Source organism: Vipera berus, assembly GCF_964194415.1.
Source record: "Vipera berus genome assembly, chromosome: 11".
Taxonomy (NCBI): domain Eukaryota; kingdom Metazoa; phylum Chordata; class Lepidosauria; order Squamata; family Viperidae; genus Vipera; species Vipera berus.
The window spans coordinates 8,765,759-8,787,187 of record NC_138214.1 but is presented as its reverse complement, the minus strand read 5'-3'; the positions used below and the strand labels follow the sequence as shown (position 1 = coordinate 8,787,187).

General features: G+C 46.6%; 1 protein-coding gene across 2 annotated transcripts; it reads right to left on the bottom strand.

The window, feature by feature from the left end:
- Positions 1 to 362: 362 nt before the first annotated feature.
- On the bottom strand, positions 363 to 21,137 carry DRP2 (dystrophin related protein 2; the record flags this gene model as incomplete). 2 transcript variants are annotated; one of them, XM_081336361.1, is made up of 22 exons in its annotated part: positions 21,004 to 21,137; positions 20,237 to 20,393; positions 18,863 to 18,983; positions 16,971 to 17,239; positions 15,876 to 16,022; positions 15,454 to 15,532; positions 15,067 to 15,127; positions 14,055 to 14,116; positions 13,382 to 13,456; positions 11,329 to 11,530; positions 10,366 to 10,451; positions 9,243 to 9,400; positions 8,365 to 8,531; positions 8,179 to 8,290; positions 7,005 to 7,141; positions 6,495 to 6,560; positions 5,402 to 5,467; positions 4,623 to 4,766; positions 3,578 to 3,806; positions 2,723 to 2,843; positions 2,170 to 2,256; positions 363 to 555 (listed from the first exon to the last, which is right to left on the bottom strand). In XM_081336361.1, exons 1-22 carry the CDS (start codon positions 21,060 to 21,062, stop codon positions 536 to 538), a joined length of 2,625 nt encoding a protein of 874 aa, XP_081192487.1. In that variant the 5' UTR covers positions 21,063 to 21,137. The 2 variants fall into 2 exon arrangements, with proteins under 2 accessions (XP_081192487.1, XP_081192486.1); XM_081336360.1 differs by lacking the exon at positions 363 to 555 and adding an exon at positions 1,128 to 1,180.
- Between the last annotated feature and the right edge of the window lie 292 nt (positions 21,138 to 21,429).

Here is a 21,429-nt window from a genome sequence, read left to right as displayed (position 1 = left end):
TCCTAATCTCTAAACGTAATTTTCTTTTCACGTCCTTAAACTGTCTTTTTTTTTATAAAAAAAAGGTATCTGTCAATCAGTTCTTATGAAAGCAGTTTCAGTTCCTGCTATCTTAAACTACTACTTGACCGGCTTAGGTCAGATTCTTAGCAGGTCACCTCAATTCCAAAGTGATCTCACAAACGGCAACAATTCACAGACCATAAAAGAGAACAGGCCACTGTTCGTTGGTGTTTTGCTGGGAAAGATTTGTCCCCTCGCTTTCCCTGTGCCCCTTCAGAGTTCCTTAAGCCTGGGCTTCTTTTGGCACCAGGTTTTGACTTTGTTTTGCTGATCCTAGATCACTCTTCCGGCAAGTCCCCTAAAGTCTCTAAGCAGAGGTCTCCAGGGAATCCAAGCTTGCACAGATCCTGATTAACTCTCCATGGAGGATGTGAGTGAGACCCACCACATGAGGGAAAGATAGAAGTTAAGAGGAAGGAGAACAGCAGTTGGCAAGAACTGGTTAGATAAAGCCTGTTGCCTTCAGGAGATGTTAGATTAAGGAGGTTGGACCTGGAAGAGAAAACAAAATAGAGTCATATCCAACGATGTTCGTGGTGGTGCCCGCTGGTTTATCATTAAGAATACAGCTGGGGAAGCAGCAATGTTGAACTTCTGGGAACCGATTGTGTCTCTTCAAGCAGCCACAGCATTTTTCAACTCCCACAGAAGCTTGGAAAAAAAAAGAGCTGGCTGGTTTAATGAAGAGCAGAGACACTACATTGGTGTGAGACCCAAGGTTTGGGGGCCAAACATTTTTGAAGTCTGTACAGACCTGATTTATTTTAATGAGGGTCATGTCCTTTGTCAGGACTTCATTAAAGATTTCTCACATCTTATATGGGGAGGGACATATCTACACCCTGCGCTTGATTTGAGAAAGGGTGAAGCAGCTTCACCAGGAGGACGGATACATCTTTACGTATGACATCACTGCTGAGCAAAAGTAGGTTTAATATTAACAAGCTGGCAAAGCAATTAGCAAAAGTTAGAGATCGGGAATTGCAGGCCTCAATCAGAAGCCAATGAACCGGAAGCAAATGCTAAGATGGTGGCTTATACCAGCAGCTGCCAATTCTAAGTCTCTAGGAGAACTTGAGAGACTTCTTCCACAAGGCCAAGGGTTTAGGTCTTTGTCCTGTTAGGAAAAGAGAGGATTGTAATTTAAGGCACATCTAAAGGATAAAGTTTGGTTTACTTACATTGGACTCCTGCAGGGAACCAAAAGTCCATTGCTAATGGAATGGGACATACCCAGCAATTTTGCACATCTCTCCACCCCCAGCCATAAATTATTCTTCACTAGCTAAAACCTTGACATGTGAGGGTCTGGAGGGAGTCCCACCAAGGAGCCCTGGGGGCACAGTGGTTAGAACGCAGGATTGCAGGCTAACTCTGCCCACAGCCTGGAGTTCGATCCTGACCGTCTCAGTGTTGACTCAGTCTTCCATCCTTCCAAGGTCGGTAAAATGAAGACCCAGATGGTTGGGGTCAATACGCTGACTCTGTAAACATCTCAGAGAGTGCTATAAAGCACTATGGGGCGGTATATAAGTCTAACTGCTATTGCTATGAGATACTTCTGTTCAGAGTCCAGCCAATGGCTAAGCTCTTTGTTCAAGATACCTTCTTCCATTCTCCTTCTCTTGATGGATTTTCATCACATTATTATCTGCCAACCAACAGCCTATTATAAACCAGGTTCATCTAAACCATGGGTCTCCAACCTTGGCAACTTTAAGACTTGTGGACTTCAGCTCCCACAATTTCTCAGCCAGCTGAGGAGTTCTGAGAGTTGAATCCCGAAGTCTTAAAGATGCCAAGGTTGGAGACTCCTGCTCTAAATCAATATCATCCAACAAAGTGTCATGGCAGCTCTCGGGATTTACAGCCAGAAGTCTAAACTTTCTTAGGACAACTGACTGGCGAAAACATCCACATAAAATATGTATGTGAAAGTTGACTTATGCCTTTCCACATGCGCTGCCAGCATGATCCATTTTTTAAGATGATGCAACCTTGCTGTTGGGAGGCAGACTTCCAACGGATGCCAAGTGAGAGAATATGGGTTCTCAGAAAGTTCTTCCACTTGCACATGCTGCTTTGAGACTGTTCATTGCATTCTACCTCCGGAATTGGGGAAAGCATTCCTCAATTTCTCCATGATATCTTCTAGGCACAGGCTGACATCCTGGGACTTTGCCTCCACTTCATCTGTGAGAAAGGACAAGAAATGCAGTCATGCCCACACTGCAGAAGAGACCAGAGACCTAGAAACATCCCATGCTACTTCCACCTGCCGAAGACTCTCCGGGCAATATACGAGAGCCTGCTCCCACTTTGCATTGCAAAGACCCCTCTCCTACATCCATCAACACAGATGCCTTTATTGTTTCACTTGGCTGCCATGCGTTTTACGTTTTGCACTTACTTTTGCAAATTGAGCGTGTTCTTTCCCCCCCCCCCCGCCCTTGCTGTTCTTCTCTTCCCAGACACGAGTTGAGAAGGGTGGCTTTAAACACTGAGTCAGTGTTCCTCAACCTTGGCAATTTGAAGAGGTGCGGACTTCAACAGGTGCTCGAAAAAGCCCATTTTTAGTGGGGCGCCAAGCCTCAAAATGAGGAACGCTGGGACAAAATACCGAGACGAAGGAGAAGCTTCACAGCGTAACAGAATCTACCTGCCATTTCGGTGTTTGGAGTGCTAGCGTCTTTTTCCCTAGGCTGACTCCCTTCAGATGGTTGAGGAGAAGAAGTCTCGGTGGAAGTGGCAGAGCCTTCTTCTTTGGCATTGGCTGGCGGCTGGGAAGATGGCAAAGAAAATTAACAAAGGCCTGCAGCAGCTTTTGAAATTAAGCCAAGAGCTCTCGGTGAGCCTCGGGTTGCCAAACTGCGTGCGTGAATCTCATCACAAGAAAACATTCTATAAAAGAAAAATAGCACACACAGATTACAGTGACATATCAAGACTTATTAAGGCCCGAGGAGGCAGAAATTAAGATACTCAAGGAAGGACTGTGCTTTTGCTCTCTTTTTCTGCTTGTCGGTTAAATACCAGATTTGCTGGAGGAAATAGGAACAGCATATTTGAACAATTTGGTGAGGTTTGCTCAGAGCGGACACCCTCCAGCTGCATGGACTTCGGTGCTAAAATACTCAGCCATGGCATTTAGAAAGGTGGTTTGAGAAGGTTGAATTGGGCCTTGATCTTTTCTAGGCAGGTTCTGAATTAATGGATAAAGATGGAGGAATGCATAATTCAGGTAAACAATAGTCCAACTCCTCGGCAATAAGATGGTGGATCGGGCTGAGTGAGATGTTGTGGATTCTACTTTCCTGAAAATACCTAAACAACGACCGGAAAGTTTTGGCCAATGACAATAAAGCTGCAGTCTCAATGAAGGCCTTCATATGGATCCAACGTCGGTCTAAATGAGTTTCAGGGTACCTCACCACTGAGCAGTTGGCTATTTCCCAATTCCTCCTACCCCACAAACCCACTCCTTTCTACAGAATAAATATTGGTCTGCAGTTACCTGAAGGAGCAACTCCCTCAGACGCTGCAGCTGAGATTCTAACTGCTTGTTGTGATCCTCCAGGATTTGCATCCGGGTCTCTAGGCGGCTCTTGTGTTGTCGAAGAATGCGGGCTTCGGCTAAAAGTTCCTCACTGTGGGGATCCTGCGCTGTTTCAGGAGCTCCTTGTGCAGACTCAGCGGCCTCTTCATGCTTCCACTTCAGACGTCTCAGCTCTCCTTGAAGGACCCTGTGGAAAGGAACCAGTTAGAGCTACCGGATCTCAATTGCTAGACGCCAGCAGAGAATTAAGGCGCTCATAGAAGAGAATATTTGTAGCACAGGACTGAACTATGGGGTTGTTGATGTGCTCTGAGCTTGGTTACTTTCTTGCAGACGTTTCATTGCCCAACTAGGTAACATCATCAGCGCACTGATGGGACATTACCGAGTTGTGTAATGAAACCTCTTCAAGAAAACAACCAAGCTCAGACAGCCACGGCACCCAGGACCCCACAATTAACATTTTCTCCATCTCTTTGTTGCTATCTAGCGTTTGAATTTTTTGCAGTCTGGATCTGGTAACCCTAGATCCAGCTGAGGGACCAACAACAACCCACCAGATCAGGGGCTTAACATGACCTTTCCTAATGTGATTCCCCCCCCCCCACACACACCGATTAATTTGAGTTCAAAGAAAATTCCAGCCTGGAATATTTACTGGGGATTATGGGAGTTATTTTTGGCTCCCTGTATATTTAGAAACGCAGCTCACGTGAGGTGCTTGCCACATTGTGCTTCAGAGATTACCTTACCAGATGGTTGGATTACCAGATCTGGTCTTCAAAAATTCAGATAACCAGAAGGGAGCAGCAAAAAAATACAGAAAACCAGTTCTTAGCTGCTAAGAATTAAGGATTGAATAGATAAAATAACTGCTATCTAGCAGTTGCCCTGATTTTGGAAGACCAGGTCTGATAGACCTAAGGAAGGACTTCAGGAGCTCAGCAGCAGAGCACCTGCTTCCTGTGCAGAAGCCATCACTCAGTTATCTACACCAGCTCACCTGTTTTCATCCTCCAGGTGGGCCAAAATTCTTTCCAGTTCCCCTTTATCATCTGTCCTGGTGCCATTCTGGGCCTGTTGGCTGGAGATAGGTTCTCCATCTGCGACAGGGCTGGAATGGCGCAAAAGATATTGATCTTCATCCCTGTTGTGAATAGAGCTATGATGAGGTTGAGGTAGTGGAGAGAAGAGCAGCTGGGTTGTGAGGAAGAATGTGAATCCATGGAGAAGAGATGGAGAAGCTAAAGGACCAAAGCTTCCACGAGACAAAACAGGTGGGAACATCTGAATTCTCATGCATTTGCCAGGGTCTATCAACCCCAGAAGGACCATATCTGCCCCGGATTTCCCTTTGAAGGGTTTTCTCCGCTGATCAGCAGGATCAGAAGGAAGTAGCACCAGCAGGATACATTGTCCTGGGGCCAACTTGGGAAGTGGAAAGGGCAATCCGATGCTCCCAATGACCAACTGGCAGAGGAAACGGCCCACCAGAGGATGCTCAGCCAAAAAGTTTCTTAAACTCAGAAGAGACCCAGTGAAGACGGACGGTTGATTTAAGACCTCACATTAGGCCAGCCAAATCAATCTAACCAGACAGTTAGGAATTATGTCCCTCTGCCCAGTGTTTTATGGCTTCCCCATCTTCCATCTTTGCAAGATGAGTTGGCTTAATGGGCTAGATTAGGTTTGTGGGCTGAGAAGGATCCAGCTTGCCAAAAAAAAGGGATATGCAAAACAAGAGAAGAAAATGGGGAAAAAAGGTGAGAAGTTGCAACTCACAAGCTATCATCTGGAGAAAGGTTGTCATTGTAAAAAGAAGAAGTCTGACTTTCCATCTCTGCAAGCCTGTAAGAGAAGAAGGCAGAGTCAATGGACAAGGCTTATCCCCCTTTGTCATCTAGGGTTTGTATCTTTAGTTTTTGTGATGTTTATTAATATGGATTTTTATAGTTTATGCCTGCAGGTTTTTTACATTGTGGTTGTGTGCCACCCGGAATCACTTTTGATGAGTTAAATGTGATTCAATTACTTGATTAAAGAACATTGTCTATCACTTTGCTAGCCTAGAGTAGATCAGCTGAGTTTGCCTCTTCTTCCTCTATCTTTTGAACCTCTTCCACTTACTATGTGACCTTGGGACAGGCCCTCTCATTCAGATGAGGGAGGTAAGGACCTCAGATATAAATGATAGGCCAGACCTGCCCCAATCCGATCCTTTAAGGAAGTAAAACTCTTGAAGGGAAAAAACAAGATACTGACTGAAGGAGAGTCAAGCAGAATGTAAAATTCCTGTGTACCAATTCAGAACTAAAACCCTGGTTTCCCCTAGCTAGCCCTCCCTCTGCGGTCTATGCAGGCATAGCCAATCTAGAACCACCAGGATATTTTGAGAAATGCTGAGGTGTTCGGGCTGGTGAAATTCCATACTCAGGGAAAACGGCCTTGAAGATGCCAGTGCGCCAGTAAGAACCAAAGCACTCTGTTCTTCCTCAACTGTAATTTCCCCCCTCTCAATTTCCCATCACAAAGTTATACAACTTTATTGCCCATTTCTTTCCCCCCCCCCCACTCCCTTCCCCAGCTGATGACAGAACGCCGGCAAGGGGCCAAGCCAAAGCTGGTGGGTCTGACAGGATTTGACTCATGAGAATTGGTGGTTTCAATTTATCATTGCTGTATTTTAGAGTTAGGAAGAGAAGCAGGGGTATTGTGGGACAAAAGCCTTAGAGGGGAAAATAGGACCAATCTTGGGTAGAAGAGGCCTTCATTTGGATGGTGGGAGATATATCAGCTAGTTGGCCTTGGGCAGCAAGGTGCCTTAGACTTTCCTTGCCCATTCCTGGTTCCTTCTTTGAGAGCTTCCATATCTCACCTGCTAGCAAAGTGCTCAATCCGAGAATGGGTGTCAGCATGTGGCAACATCGGAGAAGAGGCTGGCCTGGAAAAGTACCAAAAAGAAGGGTAAAATTTTAAATAGCGAACTAGTAGGACATCAACGAAAACACCTGCTACATTCAATTGAACAAGGAAAAGGTCTCTGAGAATCAGTGCCCAACATTCCTGTTTACATACATAATTTTTATTAAATAAAGTTTTTACAGAGTTGAATGATAAACACAAAACCATATAGAATATAAATGATGAAAAAAAGAGTGGAACACGCATAACAGGCTTCCTTCCCCTTCCCTCATATCCACCCCTTATTAATCAGCAAACCCAGGAATCACCAGTTCGTTCTTACGCATTTTCGGCAAAAAGCCCATAAAAGGTTTCCAGCCTTTGATAAAAGAGAAGCAGTGCCCCAAATGCCCAAATTCAGCTCAGAGGAGCTCTGAAGTGGAAGGCAATAGGATTTCCAGCTGTCTCCCCACTTTCCACTCACGTTTCAACGACGTCGGCCTCCAGCACGGATTGGACCGGCAAGTACCCTCTCTGGGGGTGCTTGCTGAAGTACTGCTTGGAACGGAACTTGTTTTTCAAGGTGGTAGCAAAATCCCTCATGTTCTCACTGGAAGTGGTCTGCGGAGGAAGGGATTAAGAGACGGGCGCCTTCAGTCGAGCACTTGACTGACTCTCAAGAGGAGCAGGACAGGTCTTTTGGAAGGTTATAATCAGGACATGCAAAGCAAGATGCCCGCTGAGCTGTTCTGAAGCCTGTCTAATAGCATCAGCCTTGCAAGGTAGTTCCAGGCAAGAAGTACACCCAGAAGTACTTGTTTCTGCTTTATCGTAAGGTTAATCATAATCATAATAGTAAAGTTGGAAGGGACCTTGGAGGTCATCTAGTCCAACCCCCTGCTCAGGCAGGAAACCCTATACCATTTCAGACAAAGGGCTGTCCAGTTTCTTCTTAAAAACTTCCACCAGTGTTGGAGCATTCCCCGCTTCTGGAGGCAGGTTGTTCCACCGGTTAATTGTTCTGTCAGGAAGTTTCTCCTTAGTTCTAGGTTGCTTCTCTCCTTGATTAGTTTCCATCCGTTGCTTCTTGTCCTGTAGCTTGCAAATCTGAAGATCTCTCCCCCCCCCACCCCCTTGCCTTTAGAGCTCAGGAAACTAGGGAGGGTCCTTACTGTGACGTTTGCCCTGCCCTCGTTCCTTCTGTAGGCTACGTTGCCACTTATCCAACGGTTGCCTTGGTTGCAGCAATTCCCCGTCTCCTAAGGTCATTCCCATGGACCATGATTAAAAATAGCCCTTGAGAAATGAACTATTGGTTGATTTCATTGGTCAATTTTGAGAGACTCAACACACACACACACACACACACACACACACACTTTCAATATTCAATTTGCTGAGGTCAACCTGCCCGAAATCCAGGTTGCACACTCAAATCTGAAGTATGTTTCACTGGATTCCCCCAGTCCTTATTCTTGCTTTGTTCTTTTTTCATTAAATGAAAGGAGAGGATCAGCAACAAGTAGCAAACTGTTATATGCCCAGCCCTATGCAGGATTGCACCACCGGCTCCATAAGGATGCTAAGCAGAGCCGTCACTTAAGCAGCACCCCAGCACTGCGCACAGTTCTTTGCAGACAATGCCTTCCTTCTCTTACCATCGTGTAGTACTCCATGATGGGATAATGCAGCTTGTTGCCTTTGCTGGCTCGTCCCGTCAGGAAACATGTCTGGCAGATGTCCACATTGAACTGCTTGAGGCTGCGGTATCTGGAGCAACCGGGAAATTGTTCAGTTACCCACCAGCCTTCCAGCTGGATGAACTTCTGTGTTTCTTTCCATACCTGAAGCCTTTGATGGGGCATTGCCGGCAGATGGAGCACTTGGTCTGGTGTTTCACTTGCTCAGCAATGGCTACTCGGTGAAGGACGGCCAGCCACACCATTGACTGTGGCTCTAGGTTTGCCCATTCCAGAAACTGAGCTGCCTCAATGGCTGCTTTGCCATTTCCCTAGAAGAAGGAAAGGAGAAAAATCAGACTCCACAACTTTCAAGGCTGTACGCCTTTTCCCTCTGAATCCGTAATATAAAACTCCCCTTTTTATGACCCTGTAACCCCTTAATTCGGGGTAGAATCAGGGCGACTGGATAGAAGTGAGTGTTTACTGGCTGGATGCCCTTCCTGACACCTGTGCAGAGTTCGTAGCAGATCTTATTTCCTCTGAATCCGTGAGATACTATATTCAATTCCTTGGGCTTGAGAACGATTGAACGGGGTTAAAATTATTGGATTTGGATAATTAACAAGTTACACGACAGCAAATTGGATTCAAACAACCTTTGGAGAGTATGATTAGATATGCTTGCTAGTCCCTGCATTTAAGTTTTTTGCTTAGAGTTTCACAGAGAAATCTTTCAGTCTAGCAAATAAATTTCCAGTTTAAAGCCTGACTTTAGCATAACTGTATCGGCGACAACAATTGGAAAGAATGAGTCATGAAAGGAGCTGAACTATTGCAATAGGAAGGTGCCCTGATTCTGTGGCTATGTAACAGTTTACTCCATCTGTAGGGGACCTACTCCCAAGGCTTTGCAATGTATAACATCTATCATGCACAAGCGGTCCTTTGCTTAAAACCATTCATCCTTGCACCTGCCATTCTGATTTTTTTCAATCCCTCCCACAGGTACCCCCGGCAGAAGCCCCACCAGCCTCACTTACAAAGCGGAAACAGCTGCGCACACTGGGCTCCACATTGCTCCCGCCAAAGGCCGCCACCTCCCCCAGCTGTCGCGGGACTTGGATGGCTTCGTGGAGCAAGATGCCGAGATGCCTCTGGTCGCAGAGCCCGTTGGAGTTGGCCACCTGGCTAAAGAGATCTGAAAGCCGGAAGGAAGGGCGTGGAGGAGCCGCAGAGAACAAGGAGGAGAGGAAGAGGGGCTGGAATCACGGCCTTCCTCCATGCCGTCTTCCTGGTCTCGTAGGAAGAAAATAAGCTTGAGCCAAAAACCTAAGTCTGAACTGTTGAAATGCGGAGGGGAAATTTCAGTTCTGTGGAGGCTCCGATTCTTCGGAAAAAGACAGAGTGGCTGATACGTGAGCGTGCATTTTTTTTTGGCCCAGCTACAAATGTTGGCAGTCTTTTGCCAAGCTTTAGATTCAGGGAGTCTTTTCATAGCAAGAGAATAGCAATGGAGGTCTTGCACGTAGCAAGGGGAAGCTTGATCGTGAGGCATCTGCCTTAGGCAGCTCACGCTGGCTGGGATGGCAAAATATGAAGAAACAGGGCAGTGGGTACCAGCCATCCCGATCCGTGGGCTCTAAATTAGTTTGCTGCCCCCTGCCCCGCCCCAAGCAGTGAAAAACGTGCCCTTAACCAACCCAATTTGAAACCAGATGGACAATTCAATCTTATTTGGGCAGCCATGTCTGCCAAATCAGATTTATTGTACTGCTCAGTTTTAATAAGGAGTAAAAGTAAAGATCTCCCTATCCAGGTGTGCTGCTCAATAAGGAGCATCTGGGGAGAAAACAATGGCCTTCTTTAAAACCCTGGTGCATTTCCTAAGAAGTTCTCTTCCTTGGAAGAGAAGAAGACCCCAAATTGGGAGAAGATCTCCCTCTGGCAGGACAGCTCATTCCGGTGCGTTCCCTATAGCAGGTGCAGTAGCTTCCCTCCCCTGCCAAAAATTAAGAGCACCCTCCACGCTGGAGAGCTACGAAATATGGCTGCCACCCAGAGCAAGGACTGTCTCTTGGATGCAGCTGCCCTTGACTCTCTCTTTGCTAAATCTGGAAGCCTCCCCCTCGGATTCCACCAGCCGGCTTCTGCAGAGTGACTCACACTGGAATTTCTCCTTCACCTCCGTGCCGCAGAGACAAGCGATGCCAGTCTTGAAGGAGAGGGCCCGCACCTTCCCGCTGCGCCCACTGAAAGAAAGGAAAGGAGCGGGTTGAAACATTTGTCTTCTGTTCCGTGATGAAGGCTCCCTCTTTGGCGAGCTTGTCAGAAGAATGGGGAGCCCTGCTCAGCCTTGACAAAGCTTCTTTTTTATTTAGTCGCCATCTGCTTCCTTGTAATTGCCATGCATAGTTCTAAGCCTCCCCTCTGGAGCAAGAGAGAGAGAGAGAGAGAGAGAGAGAGAGAGAGAGAGAGAGAGAGAGAGAGACAGAGAGAGAGAGACAGAGAGAGAGAGACAGAGAGAGAGAGACAGAGACAGAGACAGAGACAGAGACAGAGACAGAGAGACAGAGAGAGGGAGGAGAAGCTAACAAATTCCAGCTCAGTTCCAATTCCCATGGCCCCTGCAAGTCTGAATTTTGCTGGGGTTTTCCCCACACTGATAAAGGAAATATAGCAGCAGCCCAGTTTACTTACAAGCAGTAAACCCCCCCCCCCCGATATATATCGGCAAAACTGTCTTCAGGGCCTTAGGAAAGGATGTCAAATTGGGGGCCGGTCTAATTTTCTGCAGAGGTGATATTCCAAAAGGAGGGGGCCACCACGGAGAAGGTCCTTCTTTTGGGTCCCACCAGTTGTAACTCCTTAGATGTGGGACTCGCAACATTCCTTGCTTCCCTGCTCTAGTGGGTTGGGTGGATGTCACCGGCAAGAGACGGTCCCTCAAATCACCTGGTCCCAAGCTACGGAGCTCTTTAAAGGTGACAATGCTTTGAGACAGACCTACAGTAATGGTCTCCTTTGTGCCCCAGGGATGAAGGAGGAAATGACTGCTTTCCTCAGAAGTAACAGTCCCAAAGAGAGGCGTTTTGACAAGCTTTTCTTATGGCTGTCTGTCCCCAATACCTGTCAAAAACATTGAGCAGCCAATTCAGGCTCATGTCCACACAGAGAGGGACGTTGACCAGAACGCCTCTTTCCTCCTCCAGCCGCTCATACAAAGAGGTCAAGCAATGGATCACTTCCACCACGTCCATCACGTGGTCACTGGACTGCAACTCATGCTCATTAAATAGCTCCAAGGCTGTTGCCAGTGTCACCATGTCCACTAGTGGGGGAAAAAAAGAAAAAAGAAAAAAAGGAGGGTCAAAAGCAGATTATCATCTTGGGAGACAAATGAAGAAAGCAGACACAACATAGAAGAGAATCCATAGGGTCGAACAGCGGAGTTCTGGTGTCTTCTGTCGTTTCATTACCCTACTAGCAGGCATCATCAGTGTGAGGGAGTGTGAAGTTTGGTGCCTGTTTATATAGAATCTCTTGCTTTGGAGGTGTCATTTCCTCCTGGGTGCTCCCTGGATTGTTATTATTATTATTATTTTAATCCCATTTACAGTATATCCCGCCCTTCTCTGAAGACTCAGGGCGGCTTACAATCTAAGCACAAATCAATGTGCTTAGCAGTAGCCTTCATTCTATGTATATGGCTGCTTATTAGGGCTTTCGCCCCCCCCCCAAGCGGCATTATTACAAAGTCAGCTTAATTGCCCCCAACAATCTGGGTCCTCATTTTACCTACCTCGGAAGGATGGAAGGCTGAGTCAACCTTGAGCCTGGTGGGACTCGAACCTGCACTAATTGCAGGCAGCTGGGGTTACTTAAGGAGGCATTAGCCCACTGCTCCACCACAGCTCTGCCTGATCGTTGTGATCTTTTATTTCCTGAAAAACTACAGCACTTCAGCAGTCCACATACTGCGAAGCGGGGACCAGCACCAGAAAAACAACCTATCCCCCCAAAACTGGGATAAGGTGGAATTGTGAGATGTCCTTGTTTGTGAGCTGCATGAAAGTTTAGCTCCGGCTATATTCTCAAGAAAGGGACGCAGTGGCTCAGTGGGTTAGGATGCTGAGCTTGTCGATCAGAAGGTCAGAAGTTTGGTGGGTCGAATCCCGAGTGCCGCGTAGCAGTTTGAGCGCCTGTTACTCGTCCCAGCTTCTGCCCACCTAGCAGTTCGAAAGCACGTAAAAATGCAAGTAGAAAAATAGGGACCACTGCGGTGGGAAGGTAACAGCGCTCCGTGCGCCTTTGGCGTCTAGTCATGCCGGCCACATGACCATGGAGACGTCCTCGGACAAGCGCTGGCTCTTCGGCTTTGAAACGGAGATGAGCACCGGCCCCTAGAGTCGGAAACGACTAGCACGCATGTGCGGGGGAACCTTTACCTTTACCTTTACTATTCTCAAGGGCAGATAATTCCCCAGTGCAGCACTTTCAAGACACAAATAATCTGGAGCTTCGGGGAGATCTTGCTGCTTTAGAACAGGCAGAGTTTGACCTGGGATGGGAGACTCCTTCCACAGAAAGTGGGGCTGAACCGGAGTAATTTTCCTAACCCCGCCTCCAGAGCCAGGAGGAGGAGTGACAGGTGCTTTGACAATACCCATCAATGTCTATGGAGATTCTCAGTCATCCCGGTCGTGGTTGTCCCAAGGTTGCTTTTCCAAAAGGCAGCTGGACTTTCTTGCTTGCTTTGCTTTGAAAGCATTTTTTTGCTTCTCATCTGAAGAAGCTTCTTGGATGAGAAGTGACATGTTTTCAAAGAAAAAACAAAAGTCCAGTTGCCTTTTGGAAAAGCACCTTTAGGATAATAGCCACCAATAACACCTTCTCCATCAACCCTGTGTGTGGGGCAAGCACAGTCTGCAGTGAGAAGGATTTCCATTTTTCCCTGGCCTTTTCCATCCTTTTTTCAAACTGGGATTACGGAAGCCCACAGAGCTCTAATATCCACCCAACGCTATCAAGCAGGAGATGGACAGGCAGGCAAGTCAGCACATGCACACCTCCTTTTAAGGGCACACATATTAAGCTCATGGTGCAGACCGATCTGAATTCGCTCAGAGGCAAATACAACTCGAGCGGGCAGAAGGAGCACCAAAGGAATGGCAGGGCTTACGTCTCAAAGCCTTCTGCACCCGCCGTAGCTTCATGGCCGTACGGTAAGCAGAGTACTTGATGTTGTTCAAGTCGGCTGAGAAAACATAAAGGAGAGAAAGAAAGGAAGCCATCAATTTCGCATCCTTTCCCTTGACAATTGGAGATAGTCTTCTCTTTCTTAGGACCATCCAAAGACTGCAACTCCTGGGTTTTCTCAGCAGGTACGCTACCTGGGAATTGTAGCCATAACATATTTGGGGGTGACGTGCAAGGAAAGATTGTTCTAGAATTTATGGACTGGCAGTTCCCCCTGTCTACGACATGGTATTACAGGCAGTTCTCGATGGAGCGTTCAAAGTTACAAAGGCACCGGAAAAAGTGACTTATGACCAATTCTCACACTTACAACCGTTGCAGCATCCCTGTGGTCACGTGATTAAAATTCAGATGCTTGGCAACCGACTCGTACTTGTGCCGGCTGCAATGTTCCCGCGGTCATGCAATCCCCTTTTGCCACCTTCTGACAAGTAAAGTCAATGGGGGAACGCCAGTTTCACTTAACAGCCATCTTACTAAACTTAACAATGGTGGCAAAAAAGGTTGTTAAAATGAGCCCAAACTCCTTAACCAGTGTTTCACTTAGCAACCAAAATGTTGGGCTCAATTGTGGTGTAAGGTGAGGATTTTCTTACCCAGCGTTTGGTATAATTCAGTCATCTTTGGATGGTCCCAACATGTTGTCTGGGCTTGGTGGCTGGAAAAAAAGTATAATAAACTAAGTCATAAGGCTACTTTCAACTATAATTATACATGTCACACAGTTTTTTACATCAGCACAATGTAAAAAAGATGTTGAGACTCTAAAAATAGTACAGAGAAGAAAAACAAAGATGATTAGGGGACTGGAGGCTAAAACATATAGGGAACGGTTGCTGGAATTGGGTCTGTCTAGTTTAATGAAGAGAAGGACGAGGGGGGACAGGATAGCCGCGTTCCAATATCTCAGGGGCTGCCCCCAAAGAAGAGGGAGCCAAGCTATTCTCCAAAGCACCTGAAGGCAGGACAAGAAGCAACAGATAGAAACTAATCAAGGAAAGAAGCAACCTAGAACTAAGGAGGAACTTCCTGACAGTGAGAACAATTAACCAGTGGAACAACCTGCCTCCAGAAGCTGTGGATGCTCCAACACTGGAAGTTTTTAAGAAGAGACTGGACAGCCATTTGTCTGAAATGGTATAGGGTTTTCTGCCTGAGCAGTGGGTTGGACTAGATGACCTCCAAGGTCCCTTCCAACATTATTATTATTGTTGTTGTTTTTGTTGTTGTTGCTGCAGAGACACAAACTCAGGTACCTCGTGGATCTAGGGTGGGAAAAAGGAGTGTCCAAGAAAACCTGCCTTAAGAAAACGCTTACTGAATTTTGGTCATAATAATAATAAAAAAAACTTAAACTGGACGCTTGGATAACATGAGTCCAAGACTCACACAAGTAACAGGATATTTGTCTTGGGCTCCTGCAGAATCCTCATTGAGAACATAACTGATTAGTACAGGAATAAGAAAAAAAATCAACCATATTGATTTCTGCAAAGGGCAGAGTGAAGGTTTAAAGAAAAGGATACGGCAAGAGGGCTGAAGGTTTGCTAAGAATAATGAAGGTCACGATGCAAAAGGAAGCTTCCTAAGGCACAGCCCGATACTCACTTGATGTAGTAAGGGACCTTATTGGGAGAAATAGCTCGTTCCCAGGGGACCTGGACTGAGGCTGCAAAGGAAAAAAAAAGAATATTTCTAGCTCAAGGTTGAACTGTGGGCTCCTTGGTGCTCTCTGAGCTTGGTGGTTGTCTTGCAGACCTTTCATTACCAAATTAGGTAATATGATCAGGGCTAGAAGAGAGCGGGGTGTGTGGAGAGCAGGAGGAAGGGGACAGAGGGGGCCGCAGGGTCCTCGGCGCTCTCTGAGCTAGGTAACATCATCAGTGCTAGAACGGGGCAGACTTGGCTCTCATTTTATGCCACCGGTATATAAAATGCCACAAGAATATAAAAAGAAAGCAAATCCCCATTAAGAAACAACAACAGTGCACCTACTCGAGAGGAAGTGTTGTGATCCTGGCCCAAAGTCCCGGTGGGCATCTTGAAGGTGCTTCAGACGGTCGTTGATGGAGACCTGTGCAGAAGATGGACCCATCAAACTAAGTGGTACGAACAGTTCAGCCTTTCGGTCTGAGCAAGCAGTTCATGGCTGAGCACCTTTACAGCCCTGAATCCCCACCAGAGTGGGGAAGATGGGAGTTGTAGTTCAGCATAAGCCAGGTTTGACAGTCACAGGGAAAGCTGAAGTGGGGTTCCAATGAAAACATACTCAGCAGGTTAGCTATCAAGTCCACAGGTCTATATTTTGGGAAGGTGGGAGGGGGAGGGAGGACCTGAGGCCGGTGTCAAAAGCAGACCAGACTAGGCACCATGTTGAGCCAAGCCCTGTCCAAGGTGTTTTCCTGCCCTTTTCTCACCTGTAATTGTTTCCAGCGTGTGTTGATCTGTTCTAGAGCACGGGAGTTCTCCATGGACAGATGAACATCAGAGATAGCCAGCTGATGTGCAAGGTCGTTCACAAGTTTGACTCCATCTTTCATGGGGGAGAGCTCCTCTTGGAACAACTGGGGAGCCACATCAGCCCAAGAAAAAGTAGTCAGATCAAAGGTGGTAGTGGTGGGGAGAGACAGAGACAGAAAGAAAGCAATCAATCAGTAACCTAGGCCTGGGGTAGGCAACCTTGGCTCTTTTATGACTCGTGGACTTCAACTCCCAGAATTCTTGAGCCAGCCATGCTGAGGAGAAATGGAGAGGTTTCCATACTGAGCCATGCTGGCTCAGGAATTCTGGGAGTTGAAGTCCACGAGTCATAAAAGAGCTAAGGTTGCCTACTCCTGGCCTAGGCCTAGGCCGCTTTATGACTCGTGGACTTCAACTCCCAGAATTCTTGAGCCAGCCATGCTGAGGAGAAATGGAGAGGTTTCCATACTGAGCCATGCTGGCTCAGGAATTCTGGGAGTTGAAGTCCACGAGTCATAAAAGAGCCAAGGTTGCCTATACCTGCCCTAGACGAATGTGCTTTACAAACCATCTTGGTCTCTGCCAAGCTTCTGATATGTTGTGTGAATTCAGTCATTGTGGTTTGTTCAGCAAACCATCACTTAGCAGAGGAATGCACAAAGTATAGAACAGTAATTTTATGAAGCTATTATGAACAAACCTTTTCTGTCTTCAGGGACTTTTTTTTGCATTTGGGAAAAGTTGGGGCGGTAAGGAATCAAATGGATGCCTTGAGCCTTGCAGCGTTGAAAGCATCTACTTCACTCCTTGAAACTCCTGGGTTCTTCTCCACAAACTCTTACTCTGCTGATGTTTGGCACATATCACTTAAAACACTTCTGTCTTCAAAGTGGTAAATGCTCTACAGCCCTGATTCAGCAGAACACTGGACCCTAGTCACTTTACGTGCTTGTACAGTTAGTGCCCTATTGCACATGAGATGTTGAGTCTACATCTCCTTAACCTTACCTCCAGATCACCTGGACAGGTATAGGATGAGTTAGAAAGATTACCTTGGTGGCCTGGATATGCTCCGGCAAAGAATCAATGAAGAGATCTCCAATGGGTTCCCATGACTCTTGCACACTTTCAGCTTGGTTGAGGGTGGTGCTCAGCTCCTCCATGGTCCCTTTGATCTCCAGCAGCTGCTCTAAAGTCCTTTCAATGTGACGATGCTGGTCAACACAGCGGGCTGTTAGCTTCTCCCATAGTTCGCTGGCCACCGTTGCCTGCTTCCACACAAAACGGCTGATGTTCTGGATCCGGTGTCTTGGGGAGACATCTAGAAAGAGAGCATCAAGGAGGGTGAAGACCTGATGTTACGTTTCCAGGAATGCAACTGCGCCATCAAAAAACACCGATGGACTTTCAAAAGACAGAGCGGAGAGCAGAACATTAGAAGAACTTGTAGGATCAGACCAATGGTCATCTAGCTGAACATTCTGAATTATACAACGGTGTTCAGAAACTCACAAGCATGGAGAGGAGGGTGAGCCCTCTCTTCCACTTGTGATTACCAGCAGCTGGCATTTAGTTTGTGCTGCTTATGACTCAGGAAGTTGTACATATTTCAGTGATATATAAATTAGCAGTAGATAAAAATAGAAGGCAAACAAGGTTTGGGAAGAACAGGAAGAAGGAGGAGGAGATGGAAGGAAGGAAGATTGGATAGCATTGTCTTCACCATGGTTCCAGGTTAACATCCACAAAGGTACACATTTCCTCTGCATGAATGGTGGGGTCTGCTGAGATTATAAGCTTACCAGAAGACTCATCTCATGGATACAGCAGAAACGTGCCTTGCATTGAATCTCAGGTTTAAATGTGAAAAAGTATAAAAATGTATTTATGTGAAAGGAGGAAAAATCTGTGGACAGTGAGGGGAAAAAAAAACCCCTGAACATTCAGTGAAGACAGAGCATGCTTGATGGATGTAGAATGAGAGATAATGATTTGGAGAAGAAGAATGGAATGTAATAATATCCATGAGAAGATCATGGCCAGCTGGCTGGCATCTCAGAGAAGAGACAACACAACAACAGTTTTGCAGTGTTGTTGTTAGTTGCGAAGTTGTGTCCGACCCATCGCAACCCCATGGACAACGTTCCTCCAGGCCTTCCTATCCTCTACCATCTTCTGGAGTCCATTTAAGCTCTCGCCTACTGCTTCAGTGACTCTATCCAGCCACCTCATTCTCTGTCGTCCCCTTCTTCTCTTGCCCTCAACCTTTCCCAGCATTAGGCTCTTCTCCAGTGAGTCCTTCCTTCTCATTAGGTGGCCAAAGTATTTGAGTTTCCACTTCAGGATCTGGCCTTCTAAAGAGCAGTCAGGGTTGATCTCCTCTAGGACTGACCGGTTTGAATGCCTTGCAGTCCAAGGGACTCACAGGAGTCTTCTCCAGCACCATAGTCCAAAGGCCTCAATACTTTGGTGCTCAGCCTTTCTTATGGTCCAACTTTCACAGCCATACATTGCACCTGGGAAGACCATAGCCATAGCCTGAAATAACTGGCTATCAATTATTTGGGTCCACTAGGCTTCCTAATTCTGAATATTCAATTTTCCTACTTACTTCAGAAAAGTTCTTATTATTCTGGGTAACCTTTTCCTACCAAAGGTCTTTTCCTGAGCTGGGCTTTTTAGCTGTAGGCTATTAATAAAGTTCTCCCTAAGATATCCCTTTGAAAAGCAGAAGGGCATTGCTATGTCCACTAAGAGATTGTTATTATCCGCTGGGGAGATTATTTTTCAAGATGAGAAGTCAGGTTGAAAGACCAATCCACCAGCCGATATACTCCACCCGCTGAGCTGGCAGCCTTTTGAAATTCTGGAGGAGTTAAGAATAAGAGAAAATGTTGAAAAGTACAAGATCAGATGGATTGAGAAAACGAGCTGATTTGCCAACCTTTGCTGTCAAGATTTACATCTTCCACTTCTTCAAATGGGTGCTGAGTCAGGAAAACTTGAGCTGATTCCAAAACAGAATAAATGTATGGCCCCCGAGACTTCACTTCTTCCATGAAGGCCTACATCAGGGAGAGAAGACCAGAAGAACTGAAGGGAAGCCCAGGAAATACGGGGTCCACGCACAAGACAGAGCCCTTAAAGTCACAGTTGTCTTTGGCTGAATCAACTCTTTTTGGATCTTGTGTAAAGGTAAGGTAAAGGTAAAGGTTCCCCCGCACATGCGTGCTAGTCGTTTCCGACTCTAGGGGCCGGTGCTCATCTCCGTTTCAAAGCCGAAGAGCCAGCGCTTGTCCGAGGACGTCTCCATGGTCATGTGGCCGGCATGACTAGATGCCAAAGGTGCACGGAACGCTGTTACCTTCCCACCGGAGCGGTCCCTGTTTTTCTACTTGCATTTTTTATGTGCTTTCGAACTGCTAGGTTGGCAGAAGCTGGGACGAGTAACAGGCGCTCACTCTGTTACGCGGCACTCGGGATTCGAACCACCAAACTGCCGACCTTCTGATCGACAAGCTCAGCGTCCTAACCCACTGAGCCACCGCGTCCCTGGATCTTGTGTACTAACTAGGAATGGCAGCCTAAGGACTCTGGAAAGGGTCAATCTTGTGACTTTCACAATTTAGATTTTGGAAGTGCACTTGAGCACAGCATGAGCTAAAGATGCATCAGAGGAACGTTATTGGGTTGATTAAGTTCGACCTCAACCGATACCTTCTTATCTTCTACTTGGGTGACCAGAAGAGTAAATGGAAGAAAAACCCAATAGGAGTTATTTATAAAAATAGCAAAGGTGGAATAAAAATGTCCCAAAGGTGCTTTTCCAAAAGGCAACTGTACTTTCCTAGGGGTTTGTTTTTTCTTTGAAAATGGTTCACTTCTCATCCAAAACGCTTCTTCAGTTCAGTTCAGTTTAGAAGCTGCTTGGACGAGAAGTTGTTGCTTGGATGAGAAGCGAAAGTTTTTCAAAGAAAAAAACCCAAGAAAGTCAGTTGCCTTGTGGAAAAGGGACAACCATGACCTAGATCAGGGGTCTTCAAACTTGGCCCCTCTGTGACTTGTGGACTTCAACTCCCAGAATTCCTCAGCCAGGAATTCTGGGAGTTGAAGTCCACAAGTCAATCAATCAATCAATCAATCAATCAATCAATCAAACAACAAACAAACAAACAAACAAACAAATTTTCAGCTTTTTCATTCACTGGGGGAAAAAATCAGCCAGGGAGACAGGGGATTGGAAACTTCTTGTGGATTCTGAGGGCTTTCTCAGATCTCCTGTATGATGCTAGGATTGGTGTGGACTGTTGATGCTCACTGTATGCCTCTCTTTCTCCTGCTGTACCAGGGGAACGTCCCCACGGAGTGGTAGCTGGGCAGAAATTTCCTCATCTTTTTGGCTAAGCCAGTCAATGATCTCCTGCAAAGGAATCTGCAGCTTGCCGCTGTGATCTGAGAAGGCCTCAAGGCGAGCCCTGGGAAGACAAAGAAGAGGTTGAACACTGAGAGCTGTTGTGATTCAGGGTCAGCCTGTGGGTTCGGCAGTTGGGTCGGACGACTCAGAGGAGGAGGAGGAGGGGGGTGTTGGAGAGCCTCCAGAGGATAGCCCTGAGGCTCCCCAGAGCCCTCAGCCAGGCCCCTCCCATCTGGTTACGATGCAGACCCAGCTGTGTGAGCCTGACAGCGTGGATGAAGATGACCCACAGCTGGCCCTGTTCAAGGACGCCCGACGCAGGAGGCAGTCAATCAGGAGTAAACAGAGGAAGGCAATGGGGCACCTCGGAAGGAGGCAGAGAGAAGCCACGCCCTGAACTGTTTAAAAGGGGAATGTGTGGGAGGGCTGGTTTGCTGAAGGCAACCGTTTGAATAGCTCCTGTTTCATGGTTCGTGTTTGCTCTGTTTTGCTCTGTTTGCTCTGTTTTATGTTAATAAATTTGGCAGGCTTAGTTCCAGCCTCTTGCCTTCTTGTAAAGGGGTTGTCCCTGCCTTTTCTGCAGGGCCGGTAGCAGGTTGGTGCAGAACAACAACATAGAAAAGAGAAGACATTGAAGCCAAGTTACACTTGGGCCTTTTGGAGCTGCTCACCGAAGGCTGTGTGATTTCTTCTTAATCTCATTCCAGCAGAGATTCATTTCCAGGGTCATCTGGGGCCCAACAGCACCGTTTGGAGGTTTCCTGTTCAGACTGGCTGGTATGGTGCCATCACGGGCTGTTTTAACCTAAGGGTAAACACAGAGAACTTGGTCAAGGAAGGGAAGCACAAAGGGAACAGAATCAACTTGATTCCTGCATCCCCCCTCCATAAATAAGTTGCTATTTATTTATTTAGCAGATTTATATAGCTACTTATCTCATAGAATGTGACACTGGTTGTCGTAGAACCTCAGGGACAATTAAAACAGTAGGACAGGCATTAAAACAGTGAAGTGCAAATTAAAATTGAAAAATTGGAAAACCAGGATTGCGAGAGAATACCAATCGACTCCTATAATGCAGCCATCGTGCAGGATC